The sequence below is a fragment of the Micromys minutus genome (genome assembly GCF_963924665.1).
Source record: "Micromys minutus genome assembly, chromosome: 22".
NCBI classification, from domain to species: Eukaryota; Metazoa; Chordata; class Mammalia; order Rodentia; family Muridae; genus Micromys; species Micromys minutus.
This window is the reverse complement of record NC_137957.1, coordinates 3,205,306-3,218,519: the sequence shown is the minus strand read 5'-3', so window position 1 is coordinate 3,218,519 and position 13,214 is coordinate 3,205,306. Positions and strand designations below refer to the sequence as shown.

Genomic DNA, 13,214 nt, shown 5'->3' with positions numbered 1-13,214 from the left:
TGACGGCACCTGTGGGCTACGGCAGCCTCTGGGTCTGCTGTTGGCCCTGCCCACCGGCCCTTTCAGGCCGGGCCTGTCTGTGGCTGAGCCCTTCATGCCCCTTGGTCGGGTCTGTCTGCCCTCAGGGCTCCCGCACTGGCGCTTGCCTCCTCCGCCTCAGACTCTTGCTCTTGCTGGACCTTCCACTCAGCCTCGCCGGCGCCCGGCCCCTGGGCTCTTCAGACAAAGCTGACCCCGTGGCCCAGATAAGGACGTCCGGCAGAGGTAGGGACCCGCCCTGAGGCCTCGGTGGCGGCTGGCCTCCTCCGCCCCTTGCCACGGCGGCCTGTTCCAGCCCAGGCCCTAGACCCCAGGCTTCTGCTGTGGACACAAGGCCTAGACAGAGAGCACCTCGCCCAGTGGTTCCAGGCTGCCCTCTGGCAGGCCAGGCAGGCGCCCTCCTTCCAGCTCAGACTGGTCTCTTGGAAGAGGAAGATGTGGTAGCAGGTGACCAGGCCTGCTGCCTCCCATCCCTCCTGACAGCACCCCCCAGGCATTCTGAGCAGAGGAGGGGCTGGGCCACTGAGTCCCCCAGACCTGAGGAGGAAGATGCAGCACCTTCTCAGGCCCTGCCTCGGGACTGCTACTCCATTCTGCACCTCAGGCCCTCCTTCCTTCCGGTCCCCAGCTGGGCCTTGGTAGAGAGGCCTTCCGACAACCTTCCAGCGACTCTTTGCCTGTTGCAGCAGTAGCTGGTCTCAGCCTCCTTCCTGCCTGTGGGAAGGAAGAGTTCTTCCCCTAACCCTTACGTTGTTGTAACTGCAGCCTACAGACTATCCCCTTCTGCTCCCGACCCTACCAGTCCCAGCCTACCCCTCAGCTGGGACTGCACTTCAGAGCAAGGCCTTTTTCAAGGCCTGCACCTGGGTTGGGGTAACAGTGACATTTCCTGGGACCCTTGCAGCATCAACCTCTTGTTTCCCTCTTGTGGCAGGATCCAGTTTGTGTGTTCTCTCTGCAAATACCGGACCTTCTATGAAGACGAGATGGGTAGCCACCTTGATAGCAAGTTCCACAAGGAACACTTCAAGTATGTGGGCACCAAGCTTCCCAAGCAGACTGCCGACTTCCTGCAGGTGAGCTTCTGAGCATCTCTGCTATTGATCTCTCTGGTCTCTGGGACTGCCTGCCAGGCAGCTGACACAAACATTTGTGTCTCTGATAGGAATATGTCACTAACAAGACTAAGAAGACAGAAGAGCTCCGAAAAACTGTGGAGGACCTTGATGGTCTAATCCAACAAATCTACAGAGACCAAGATCTCACCCAAGGTGAGGAGGTTCCATCCCACCAGGATGGCTGCCACCAGGTAGGCCCCTAGCCTGCCCTTTGCTGCTTCTCGGTGCAATGGCTTGATGTTCCACTGTTCACCCAGTCTCAGACTCACGTAGGAGTGGCAGGGAAACTTAAACTAGTCTGATGTCTTTGGCACCGGACACCAGTGATGACTGCTTTCTTTGGCCCCCAACAGAAATTGCCATGGAGCATTTTGTGAAGAAGGTGGAGGCAGTCCATTGTGCGGCCTGTGACCTTTTCATCCCCATGCAGTTTGGAATCATCCAAAAGCATCTCAAGACTATGGATCACAACCGAAACCGCAGGGTGAGTTGGGACCCAGCTGTTCTTTCCCGGAGTTGTAGCCTCTGCTCTCCCATAAGGGACTATGAGGAAGGCCAGGAAGATATCTGCAGACTGATTGACAGAGGTGACGTTGAGCTGGACTTTAAAGGATCAACAGCATGATTAGTTTCAGAAATCAGAGGCCAACAAATAGTACTGGTATGTCTGGAAGAGAGGAGGGAATTAGGCTTGTTTCTGTCATTGGTGGTATTCAAGTAGTTGGATGAACATAGTGGAGGTAATGAACTAGAGACATCTGCCATGAAGAATACTGGAGCTGGTTGCAGGCCATGTGGATAAGAAGGAGCTTGGGAATGAGGAAGAGGAATGCTGGTGAAATATAGGAGCAGGACATTGACCTGTGGAAGGAACCAGGAGCCTGGAGTGATTCTCATCCCTAGGAACTGAGTAGACAGTGGTGCTGTTATGAGTGTGGACAGAAGTGTGTATTTGATTCGGCATGGGGGGGGCATATTTGGTAAGAAATTACTACATTTCTTGTCTTCCAATGTGTTCCCAGGCCAGTCTGATATCAAAGTCTATGTAGGATTGGGGATTTTTTTATTTGTTTGTTTGATTTTTTGAGCTTATAATATAATGGCATCATTGTCCCTTTCTGTTTATCTTTACAAATCCTCCACGTGCCTCCCCTACTTTGCTCTCTTTCAAATTCATGTTCTCTCTCTATTTGTTGTTACATATGAGAACATACATGCTTGTGTATTCCTAAATAGATAAATGCAACCTGCTCAGTCTGTATAATGTTACTTTATATTTATGTTTTCAGGGTTGATCTAAATAAACTTGGATAACCAATTGTTGTACTCTTCCCTAGGGAAGACTATTTCTACCAATCTCAGCATTTTTTGGTTGCTGGTAGTTCTTTGTCTAGGTTGAGGCCTCTTGAGTTTCCATTTTGCATTAGCATGTCTATTGCTTTCATCCCATCCTTGTTCAATTAATCTTTAGCCAGCCATGTTAAGAGACTTCATGGATGTAGCTGCTGATGTTTCTAGAAGATAAAAGTCTCACAGCAAACGCCTGTCCCTCTGGCTCTTAACCAGCTTTTCACTCCTTTTTCTCAATGGTACCGAGCCTTAGATGGAAGAGTTACTTTGTATCAGTGTGTGTATTTCGGTTGGAACTGGGCTCCACAGCTCTGCATTTTGATTGGTTGTGTTGTATGTAATGGTATCTGACTTAAAAGGTTTCCTTGATGAGGAGCAAGGACTACACATATTGGTGGGGATACAGAAGAATATTTAGAATGTAGCTTAGAATTAATTCTGTTGTAGTAAAGTGGTGGTTGTAGGTTCTCCTCCATGATCCATGACTTCACTGCCCTGGGTAGTTGGCTAGGTTTCTAGTACCAGGCATAGGACCCTCTTGATGAATGGGTCTTCAATCCAGTGAGGGAGAAAAGATGGCGGAAGATGGATAATATAAGACATTAAAAAGATGTAGGGGGGCTGAAGAGATGGCTCAGTGGTTAAGAGCATGGAATAAAGTTCTATTTCAAAAACAAAAAAGTATGTTCAGACTGGAGAACTAGAAAGCTTCCATATGCTATCATACTGGTAACTGATAACTAAGTTGTAACTGACATATATCAATAACAACAGTGGCATCATAATATATCCATTCTCAGTGTGCACCTTAGCCTCACTGGTGACACACGCCTTTCATCTCAGCACTTGGGAGACAGGGACAGGTGGAGCTCTGTGAGTTCAAGGCTATTGAGGGGTGGATAGTGAGTCCCTGTCACAGAAACCGTAACAAAAGTACAGTTTAAGTTGTTGGTACATGCTTGTAATCCTAGTGCTGAGGAGACTAGGTGTGCAGGTTCAAGTATAGCCTGAACTATACTGACAGTGTCAGAAAGAAAGAAGATGGAAGTGGGAAGGGACGGGGACTGGGAAGGCAAAGGCAGCTTAGTGGGTAAATTGCCTGGTGTGCAAGGACGCGGACCTGTATCAGATCACTCTCTGTACACACTCCTTGGCTTACTTGACTTGAGGTCATGTCTTCTGGGCATGCACACTGCTTTCTTTTCTGTATGGTTCTTCTATGTGCTTTTATAAGGACACTAGCCACTGGATTTAGGAACTACCTAGGTAATCAATTAGATACTTTCCCATTGCCATGACAAAATACCTGACCACTTAAGCAACTCAAGGTAGTTTATTTTAGTTCAGTTCAAAGGTACAATTCGTCGTGGTGAGGAGCCATGGCAGTAAGAGTTTGATACAACTAGTCACATTGCAGAACACTATGGAAACAGCCAGTCTTGGCTTCTTATACCAATAATCATCTCAGGTCTCAGGGACACAGAGACAGGTAGATTCTTACAGCTCTTTGATTAGCCATTCTAGATAAATTGATAAGTAAGTAGAGAATGGTGAGGACAGATACCCAAAATCTCTGTCTCTTACACATATGTGCACATGCACAAACAAGTATACAAACATACACACACCACACATAGTATATACATTTACAACAGACACACAATTTTTTTTTTTAAATTAGAGTTCAGTGGTTTTGAGTTGAGCCCACCAACCTCAGAGTTCTGCAGTCATACCATAGTTAACTATAGAACATGTTAGTTGGCACTCACCCTTAACTTCTTATCCAACTCTGGTCCTAGGAGGCTTCCAGTTTACTGTGTATTTGGCTATTCTGACAATGCTTATAACTAGTCACATAATACATGGTCTAGGATTGCTTCTTTAACTGTGAGCTTGGCATCTTCAGGGATTTCTACATTATAGCATGTATCCACGTCATCCTTTGAATGGATTAATGTATTCATTGCTTAAATATACTTTTTTTTAAAAAAACTGGTTTGGTTTTTCTAAATCCACTAATGAACTATTTAAGATAGTTAATTGTTGCTTCTTTATAATTGTATTTTTGCCATTGTTATGAGTCGTAATGTAAATATCTGACATGCAGCCCTGTGAAGGGTCATTCAATACCCGCAGGTTGAGAACAGCTGATATGGGCTTATTTTTACTCTTAAGTATATGCCTAGAAGTAAAATGTCTACATTAAAATATGACTCTATATTGCCTTGAGTAGCTATAAAATTGTTTTCCAAAGTGGCTATACCACTTTATATACTCAGAGGCAGTGTAGGAATGTCCAAGATTCTGTATATTCTTACCAGTGTTTGAGACAGGGTCTCATGTAACCCACATTGACCTTTCTCTCTTAACATTTTTGGTTGTAAGCCTACCATTTAATGGCTGAGCCATCTCTCCAAGCCCAGACTAATGACTTCTCTGTGCAGCTGAACCCCTGCTCTTCCTGTCTGAAACTATAATCATGTGTCCCCATGCCCAGTGTATGTAGCGTTGGACATAGAACCATGATCTTATGCATGCTAGGCAAGCAGTCTGTCAGCCTAGCTATATCCTCAGCCCTTTCTCTATGTTTAACTACCTAAGACTTAGTCTAGCCATTCTACTGAGTAAACAGTGCTATTCTTGGGGGGACGTCTACTCAGATTCCTGGAGTATTTAGAAATTGTGATGTCTTCAGTTATAAGAGTTTTGTGTTGATTTTAATGTTTTTTGTTCATTGCATTGCTGAGGATTGAACTTAGGACCTTGTTCATGAGACTCTTCTATAGTCCCTGTCTTAGAATTCTCTTATACTTGAGATACAGGTCACTAATGTGATAAGAACTGCAAGTACTTTTCACATTCTGTGGGGCTTTCCACTTCATTTTTCCCAGACAGGGCCTCATTATATAGCTCTGGCTGTTCTTGAATTTGCCATGTAAACAAGTTTGGCCTCAGATCTGCCTGCCTCCTGCTATCAAGAACTAGATTTAAAGCATGCACCACTATGCCCAGCTTTTTCCACCTTCTTGATGTATCTTTTACTTCACAAAAGGATTTGTTAATGTTGTTTTTTATTATTTAAATGGGGTGTGTGTATGTGTGTTTAATTTTAATAAAATATACTCTATTTTACCTTTTATTGTTTATGCTTAGGGTGCATTATATGAGAATGTATTAAACAAAGGTCATGTAGGAACAGCACTTCCCACTCTTCCTTTTTGAGATGGTATTTCACTATATAAATGTCTCTGGTTGGCCTAGAACTTGCTATATAGAGAGGTTAGCTTTGAACTTATGGCAGTCTTCTTGCTTCTACCTCTTGGGTGCTCTTGTTTCAGGTGTGAGCCACTGTGCCTAGTCCTTGAATTTTCTAGTTTCAGTTTTTACAATTAGGCCTTAATCCATTTATCCTAATTTCATTCTTTTGCATGTGAATATCTAGTAATCCATTACCACTTGAGAGACAGTTCTTATCCCCAGTAAGTCACCTTTGACCATGTAAAAAAAAGGTCAGTTCACCATAACTGTGGGTTTATTTCTGGACTCTAAATTCACTTCCATTGTTTTCGGTTCTTTGGGGAGGAGGACAAGGGACTTGTTGATTTGTTGCTGTTGAGAGTTCCCACTCTGTAACTTGGACTAGCCTTGAACTGGAATTTTTGTGTCTCTGCCTATGTGCTGGGATTTATTCTGTCTTTGTACTGTAGCCTCATAATTAAATTTAAATTTAGGATGTGTGATGTTTCCAACATTGTTTTCAATTTTGATTCTGTTATTGTATGCTGTTTGACTTTAGTATTAACTTGTCATTTTTCTCTGAAAAGCCACGCTGATATTCTGATAGAACTATGTTGTGGTTTTTAGATTATTTTGGGAAGTCCTAATTATCTTACAGTATAATGTTTGTTGCCTTTTGGTACAGTGGATAGAGTATTAGTTTTGTAGTATTGTCTTCTAATTGATGGTTATGAGTCTTTTTCTTTTATTTTGGGCTTTTTGTTTTTATTCTTTCTCTCCTTTTACCGGTAACTTTCAGAGTATGATTTATGCCTGATGTGGCAGCACAGTTCTTTAAGTAAGCCTCGGAAGCACAGTGCTTTGTGAGCTTAAGGCCAGCTTGGTCTACACAGTGAGCTCCAGACCAAGCAGGCCAAGCTGACAGTTGTGTTCCTAAAGCATTTCTAGTGTGTTGTTCTTACTATCTTTTGGCTTCACCTATCTGAGGAGACATCTGTTTGCAAGAGAGGTTTTATCTGCTTTCAAGCTTTTGTCCTATCTTTTGGTGTTGTGAGTTATGATGCATCCATTTTTAAGTATCTGTGTTTATTTTTTCTTGGAGTCCACTGGGCTTCTTTGTTGTGTAGATTAAAGCTTTCATCAGTCTTAGGAATTTAGCCTTTCTTCCTATTCCTTTTCCTTATTCTGTCACTATACATGGTTGAGTAATTTAGTGCTATTTGAGACAATTCACTTTTCATGACTGTTTTTTCCCTCTGTTCTTCAGATGGTATAATTGTTGCCTAAGTTAGAACAAAAGTCCCAAGCACAAGGAATCCCAATGGACTAGGTTCAGCCATTTGTCCTAGGAAGCCAATCGAAGAGACAGACAGTGGCGAAAGCAGAAAAGGAGTTATATTAACAGTCTGATTACCCTGCTGTGGACAAACAGTGCTACAGGTCTCAGTTTCTAACAGGAAAGATGAACAGTAGCAAGCACTAGGAACTTTATTAGTCCATATCATCTTCTTGATCTGACCATGACCAGCCATTACCTTAGGATCTTGTTTTGGGGCAGTTTTGGTTCCTTGTCTTCACTATGATCCAGTAACTGTATGGTAGAAAGACTCCAGGCCAATTCAGAAGGAAGAAATAGAACAAGAGGGAAAACGATATGGGAGTTTCTGGGTCAATGTCTGCCTTCTCCTTTAATCCTTACTGTTGAGCCCCCAAGATGGCTCAGCAGATAACAAAGACACTTGCTAAATTTGATCCCTGGGACTCACATGGTAGAAGGGAAGAATCCACTGGTGGAATTTGTCCTCTGATTCCCACTAAACAAACAAGCAAACAAATGTTAATTTGGATCCCCACTGTCAAACCTTTAGTCCATTTCCATAAAAGAGATGAAATTGGGGCCCAGTACTATGATAGTCTTGACCTACAGGCGCACTGACTGCTCACTTTACATCTGCTGTTGAACCCCTCTGCTGAATGTTTTCTGTTACGCTTATCTTTTTTCTGAACTTAGTTGTACTTTTATAAAAAGATATTACTACATCTCTGTTGATGGTCTGTGTTCTTTAAATGTGGTAGCTTTGTTTGCCTTTTTGTTTGGTTTGCTTTGGCTTTTGAAAACAGAATCTCATATGTAGCTTTGACTGCCCTGGAATTTGTTATTATAGACTAAGGTGACCCAAACTCACAGAGAACTGCCTGTCTCTACTTCCAAGCCCAGCTTAGATGTGTTTTTAATTGCAAACTTGAAATATTATGACACTGCCAGGTGATATGATGCCCATTTTGGTGAATAAGTACTCAAATTATTGTTCAGTTACATAAGAAAGACACTTGTATCAATTAACTGTAAGAAAAGCTACTTAGGGCATTGGTGGTGAACAGCTTTTTAATCCCAGCATTTTGGAGGCAGAGGTACGTGAGTCTCTGAATTCCAGGACAGCCAGGGCTACCCAGTAAAGAAACTGACATCTAGTCACTGTCAAGGATTGCTTCCTGTTTACTGTTTTTAATTTTGTTTTGTTATCTTTAATATGGGTCCATTTCCTTTGACTATCTCATAATCCTGATGTCTTAGAAATCACATCCTTACTGACTCTTCTGGGCACTGATCCTTACCCTCCACATATGTAGCAACCTGCTGACCAACCTGCTTACCTGTGTCTTTAATGACTGTTGCTGCTGTCCCCTCTATGGGCGTTGGGGGTTATAGACTCCAAACCTTGTGCATTCTAGGCAAGCACTCCACCACTAAGCTACATTCCTAGGATGAAGTCTCTTTCTTCCCTGTAGTGAAAGTCTGATGTTGTCCTTTGAGGGAGGAGCCCACTGGCATATTACTTCTTCCCTGAGATACTGTAAGTCACCTGGAGTAGTTTTAAGTCATCTATCTTTTCCTAGCCACACCAACTAATGCACTGTACTAATTTCTTGCCAACTGTTCTTTTGTTCTTAGCAGTGCCCTGGAATTTAATTTGCATTCTATCTGGTTTGGTTAAATCCTGGTTCTTGACCTGACCTACAGCCTAGTGGTAGAAGGTTTCTCTAGCATGCATTGACACCCTAAGTTTAGCCTCAGCACCCATTTACCTCAGGTGGGACTTCTTACAGGGATAGTTTCTGAGATTATTGTTTGACATTTACCTTCAATCTGGGGAACCTGCTCTTAGCTCTTGTTTTGGGTTATGGTTGGTTGGTTTGGTTGGTTTGTTGGCAATATAGCCAGTCTTTAGTTCAGTTTATATTATTTCCTAGTCCTCCAGCTTTTTCTTCACATTCTCCATTGGTTTGAGAAAGCCCTTTATCTGGACCTTCATTCTTGGGTGTGAAGTCCATTCCTTTAGGGAGATACTGAGAGTTCACTGTTGTAAGGTTGAGCCAAGGAACAATGAAGACAAAGAAGCACTTCTCTTTGTTCCACCCATCAGCATTTAGGAAGAGATGAGTGGATTCGAACTGGCTGGAGCCTCATTCTCTTGGCCCTTTTCTCTCATCTGGGCCCCTGCATTCTTAGCATGCTGCACTCTAAGATAAACCTGGGCTTTTGTATAGCGACTAAAGCTGTTATCTCTTCATCTACTGTTTGTCGTTTGGAACATTTCCAGGTACTTCAAATGGTAGGTTTGGTTTTTAAGTCATATCAGTCTCATTAGAGAATGGAACTCTAGAACCCCTCAGACTACCATGCTGGTATTTTATCTACTCTAAGTAAAATCTTAGGCTTCCAGTTTGTTTCTTGGTGTGTGTATATGTGTGTGTTAGGGAGGGTTGTGTAAATATGGATGTTTGCACAAATATTCCATGTGCTTTGGAGGCTAGAAAACAACCATAGGGTGTCATTCCTCAGTCACTATAAGCCCTTCCCTCTCTCCTTTTAACTTTCACTTAACTGGCCTGGAACCCACCAAGCAGTCTGTTAGATGGCCCACAAACCCAAGGGACCAGCCTGTCTCTACTGCCCTGTGTGAGATCATGAACACATACCACCACAACCAACGTTTTATATGGTATCTGAAGGTTGGACTCAGGTCCTCACGTGTACACAGCAAGCGCTTTACTGACTGAGCATCTCCCAGCCACTGCTTGCTTGTTTGTTTTTGTTGTGGCTGAGCTAGAATCTCATATTGTAGCCTAGGCTGGCCTTAAAGTCTCAGTGTCCCTGCCTCTACTTTCCAGCTGCTGGGATTATAGGCATCTGCCTACTACACCCACCTATGAAGCCTTTTAAACTTTAATTCCAAAGACCAGAAAAAGATAATACCAAGATGAAGTTACCCATCAGATTACTAGTAAAGATAGGAAGGTATGAAGAGAAAAGATAAGTATCAATTTAGTAGTAATTTAAACACAGTAAATTATAATTAGTCTTATATCTGGTCTGCAAGGCCAACTCAGTAAGAATCTAGCAACATTCTTAGCATAAAATACTGGGGGGGGGGAAAGTAGCAATCTTTTTTAAAGTTTGTTTATTTATATGTTTATTTATATGTGTTGGCATGCATGCACACTTATTTCATACATGTGGAAGTCTGAGGACAACTTTCTTGGGAGTTAGGCTTTCTCCTTCTGTCATGTGGGTTTCAGGGATAGAACTCAGGTCCCTAGATTTGGCAGGTAGTAAGTACCTTTACCCATTGAAGCCATCTTGCCAGCTCTTAGAGAAGCTAAATGGTTATAGCAAAATGACCTCAAAGTTAGTGAAGGTAGTAAGGGGGATGGGAGTTAAGATACACCCCCTCAAAAAAAAAAAAAAAAAGCATGTCTAACAGTGGCCAAAAGTACTGTACAAAAGGCAGGTGTGAGGTCTAGTGAGGTAGAGGCATTTATTTCCAAGCTTGGCAGCCTGTGTTTGAGCCCTGGGACACTCCGGGAAAGAGATCCAAATCCCTTTCATTCTTTCTTTGGTTTTATAATCATGTCTGACCCAGTGCATTGATGTAAAGTCTTCCAGACAGAATGACGCAGGTATGATAGTACAGGTCTGCAGTTCCAGCAAGAGTCACAAGTTCAAAGCCTGTTTGTAAACTAGGCATGGGCTAATGTTCCTGTACTCCCAACACTTGGAAGGCTGAGGCAGGTAAAATTGCCGCAAATTTGAGAGACCAGCATGGACTACATAGTGAGTTCAGGCCAGGCTGGTCTACAAAATGTCTCAAAGAAAAAATGATTCCAAAACAGCCAAACAAGTCCCAGAAAACCCTATGCTACCACAACAAGACATTGTCTCAACAAAACAAGGGGGCTGGAGAAATGGCTCAGCAGTTAAGAGCACTGACTGTCTTCCAGAGGTCCTGAGTTCAATTCCCAGCAACCACATGGTGGCTCACAACCATCTGTAATGAAGTCTAATGCCCTCTTCTGGTGTGTCTGAAGACAGTGTACTCATAAAATAAATAATTAATTCTAAAAACAAAGGCCCAGTCTTCACACTCCACCAGCAGCCCTCGTGGCTTTGGGATAAGAATCACTGAAGCTAGTTTGTGTCTCTGCTGTACTCAATCCAACAACTTTGCAAGAAAGAAGTGTCTTTTTTTCAACATTTCCACTATATAGTTCATGTCCAAACCCTGTGACTTAAAAGGATGTACAACATTAAAATACAGTTCTCGCTTTGTTCTGGCGGTCTTCTGTAGTCCAAGCTGTCCTGGAATTCACCGTATAGGTCAGAGTGGCCTTGAATTTGCATTGTTGGGCTTATAGTGGGCATTGCTAGTTTACACTCCTTATAGATTCTAAACAATCTCCTTGTGTGCTCCTAGGTGCATGCGTGTGTCAGTGCGTGTGTCAGTGGAGGAGTCAGTGGAGGTCAACATGCAGTTGGTTCTCTCCTTTATCATATGTGACCTGGAAACTGGGTTCCACTTGCCACTCTTGGTAACAAGTGCTTCCCACAGTCATCTTGCCGGGCCCATTACTTCTTTACCTTCTACTTCTTTTGTTGTCACTGTGTTTTCCTGGGGGCTACAGGGAAGGGGGCGCAGGGGGGAAGTTTTTCTGTGCCCTGGCTGTCTTGAAATTTGCTCTGTAAACAAGGCTGGCCTTGAACTCAGGAAGATCCACCATCTGCCTCAGCCTCCTAAGTGCTGGGATTAAAGGTGCACCAACCACCAAGCCAGGCCCTACATTTTACTTTTAATAGGTTTTATTACTACAACTGTGTGTCTGGGGACTGAACCTAGGGCTTTAAGAATACTAAGAAAGTACCCTATCACTCAAAATATCTATTACTATTATCTCCAGCTGGCCCCTTCCCCTTTTATTTTTTGTATGTTTTGCATGCATGTATGTATCCTCACTATGCACATGTCTGATGCCTGTGGTAACCAAAAGAGGACCTCAAATACCCTGTCAGTAGACTAGGATTGTTGTCAGCCACCTTGTGGATGGCAGAAATTGAACCCGAGTCTTTGAAATACTAGCAAGTACTTTTACGGCTGAGCCCCCGGTCATCTTTTATTTTCTGTGACATAAATCAAAGTTGCCCAGGTTGCCTTTAAACTCTGTAGTCCAAGTAGGCCTTGCATTTGAATGCCCTGTGCCACTAAATCCAGCACTTACATTAGTTTCTATGCAAGCAAATCAGGTTTCAAACAGCAAATATGGTGTGGATGATCAGATCACATCCTAGCTCCTTGCATGCTTGTTCAGAGTGACTGAACAAATTATGCACAAGGGGAATTTCAGACACTAGGTCTAGTTATTGGTGAATCTGAGCCTCAGCTAGGTTTAGGTTTGTTGAGTTTCCTAGAGCAGCCTCACCAACCCTGTTTGCCCTGCCCATAGCTCATGATGGAGCAGTCCAAGAAGTCCTCTCTTATGGTGGCCCGCAGTATTCTCAACAACAAGCTCATTAGCAAGAAGCTGGAGCGATATCTGAAGGTGAGGCAAAGGTGAAGGCACTGCCCTAGTCCTGACCTCTGTGTGAGCCTGGTCCCATATTGTCTCTGTTTCCTTCCTTCCGTTAAGTTTTCTATCAATCTCTACAGGGTGAGAATCCTTTCACTGACAACCCAGAAGAGGAGAAGGAACAAGACGAGGTGGATGCTGGCGCTCTGGATGAAGGGGCACCAAGCGAAGCAACAGTGCTCACAGAGGGCGTGCCGGCACAGCCCCCGGTGCCTCTAGAACCTGCTCCAGGGACAGCAACACCTCCACCTCCGCCACCACCAGAGGAGGAGGAGAGCCCAGTACCCTTGCTGGGCGGGGCGCTGCAGTGCCAGATCCGAGGGATCCCGGGCCTCGACGTGGAAGACGACGAGGAGGGCGGTGGGGGTCCGTAACCCTTACCGGGCTCACGTGGCCGAGGCTGGAAGTAAAGCTTAATAAAATGCTTTCCCTTCCGAAGTTTTCGTTTATGTGTGTGTGGTGAGGGCCGGCCCCTAAGTGTTCAAACACCAAGTGCGCCTGCGTGCAAGTAAACACGCTAGAACAGCTCACGCGTGCGCGGACCCGAATGATCTTGCGCACTAGCTT

At 43.8% G+C, this 13,214-nt stretch overlaps 1 protein-coding gene across 4 annotated transcripts in view; it reads left to right on the top strand.

The window, feature by feature from the left end:
• Positions 1-13,072, top strand: part of AKAP8L (A-kinase anchoring protein 8 like) — a 30,183-nt gene extending 17,111 nt beyond the window's left edge. For all 4 annotated transcript variants that reach the window (XM_080935817.1, XM_080935816.1, XM_080935818.1 and 1 more), the window contains 5 exons: positions 974-1,115; positions 1,205-1,310; positions 1,511-1,641; positions 12,525-12,620; positions 12,728-13,072. In XM_080935817.1, coding sequence (XP_080791943.1) covers positions 974-1,115; positions 1,205-1,310; positions 1,511-1,641; positions 12,525-12,620; positions 12,728-13,021 — 769 coding nt within the window. In that variant the 3' untranslated portion in view covers positions 13,022-13,072. The remainder of the gene's footprint in view (positions 1-973; positions 1,116-1,204; positions 1,311-1,510; positions 1,642-12,524; positions 12,621-12,727) is intronic.
• The last annotated feature ends 142 nt before the right edge of the window (positions 13,073-13,214 follow it).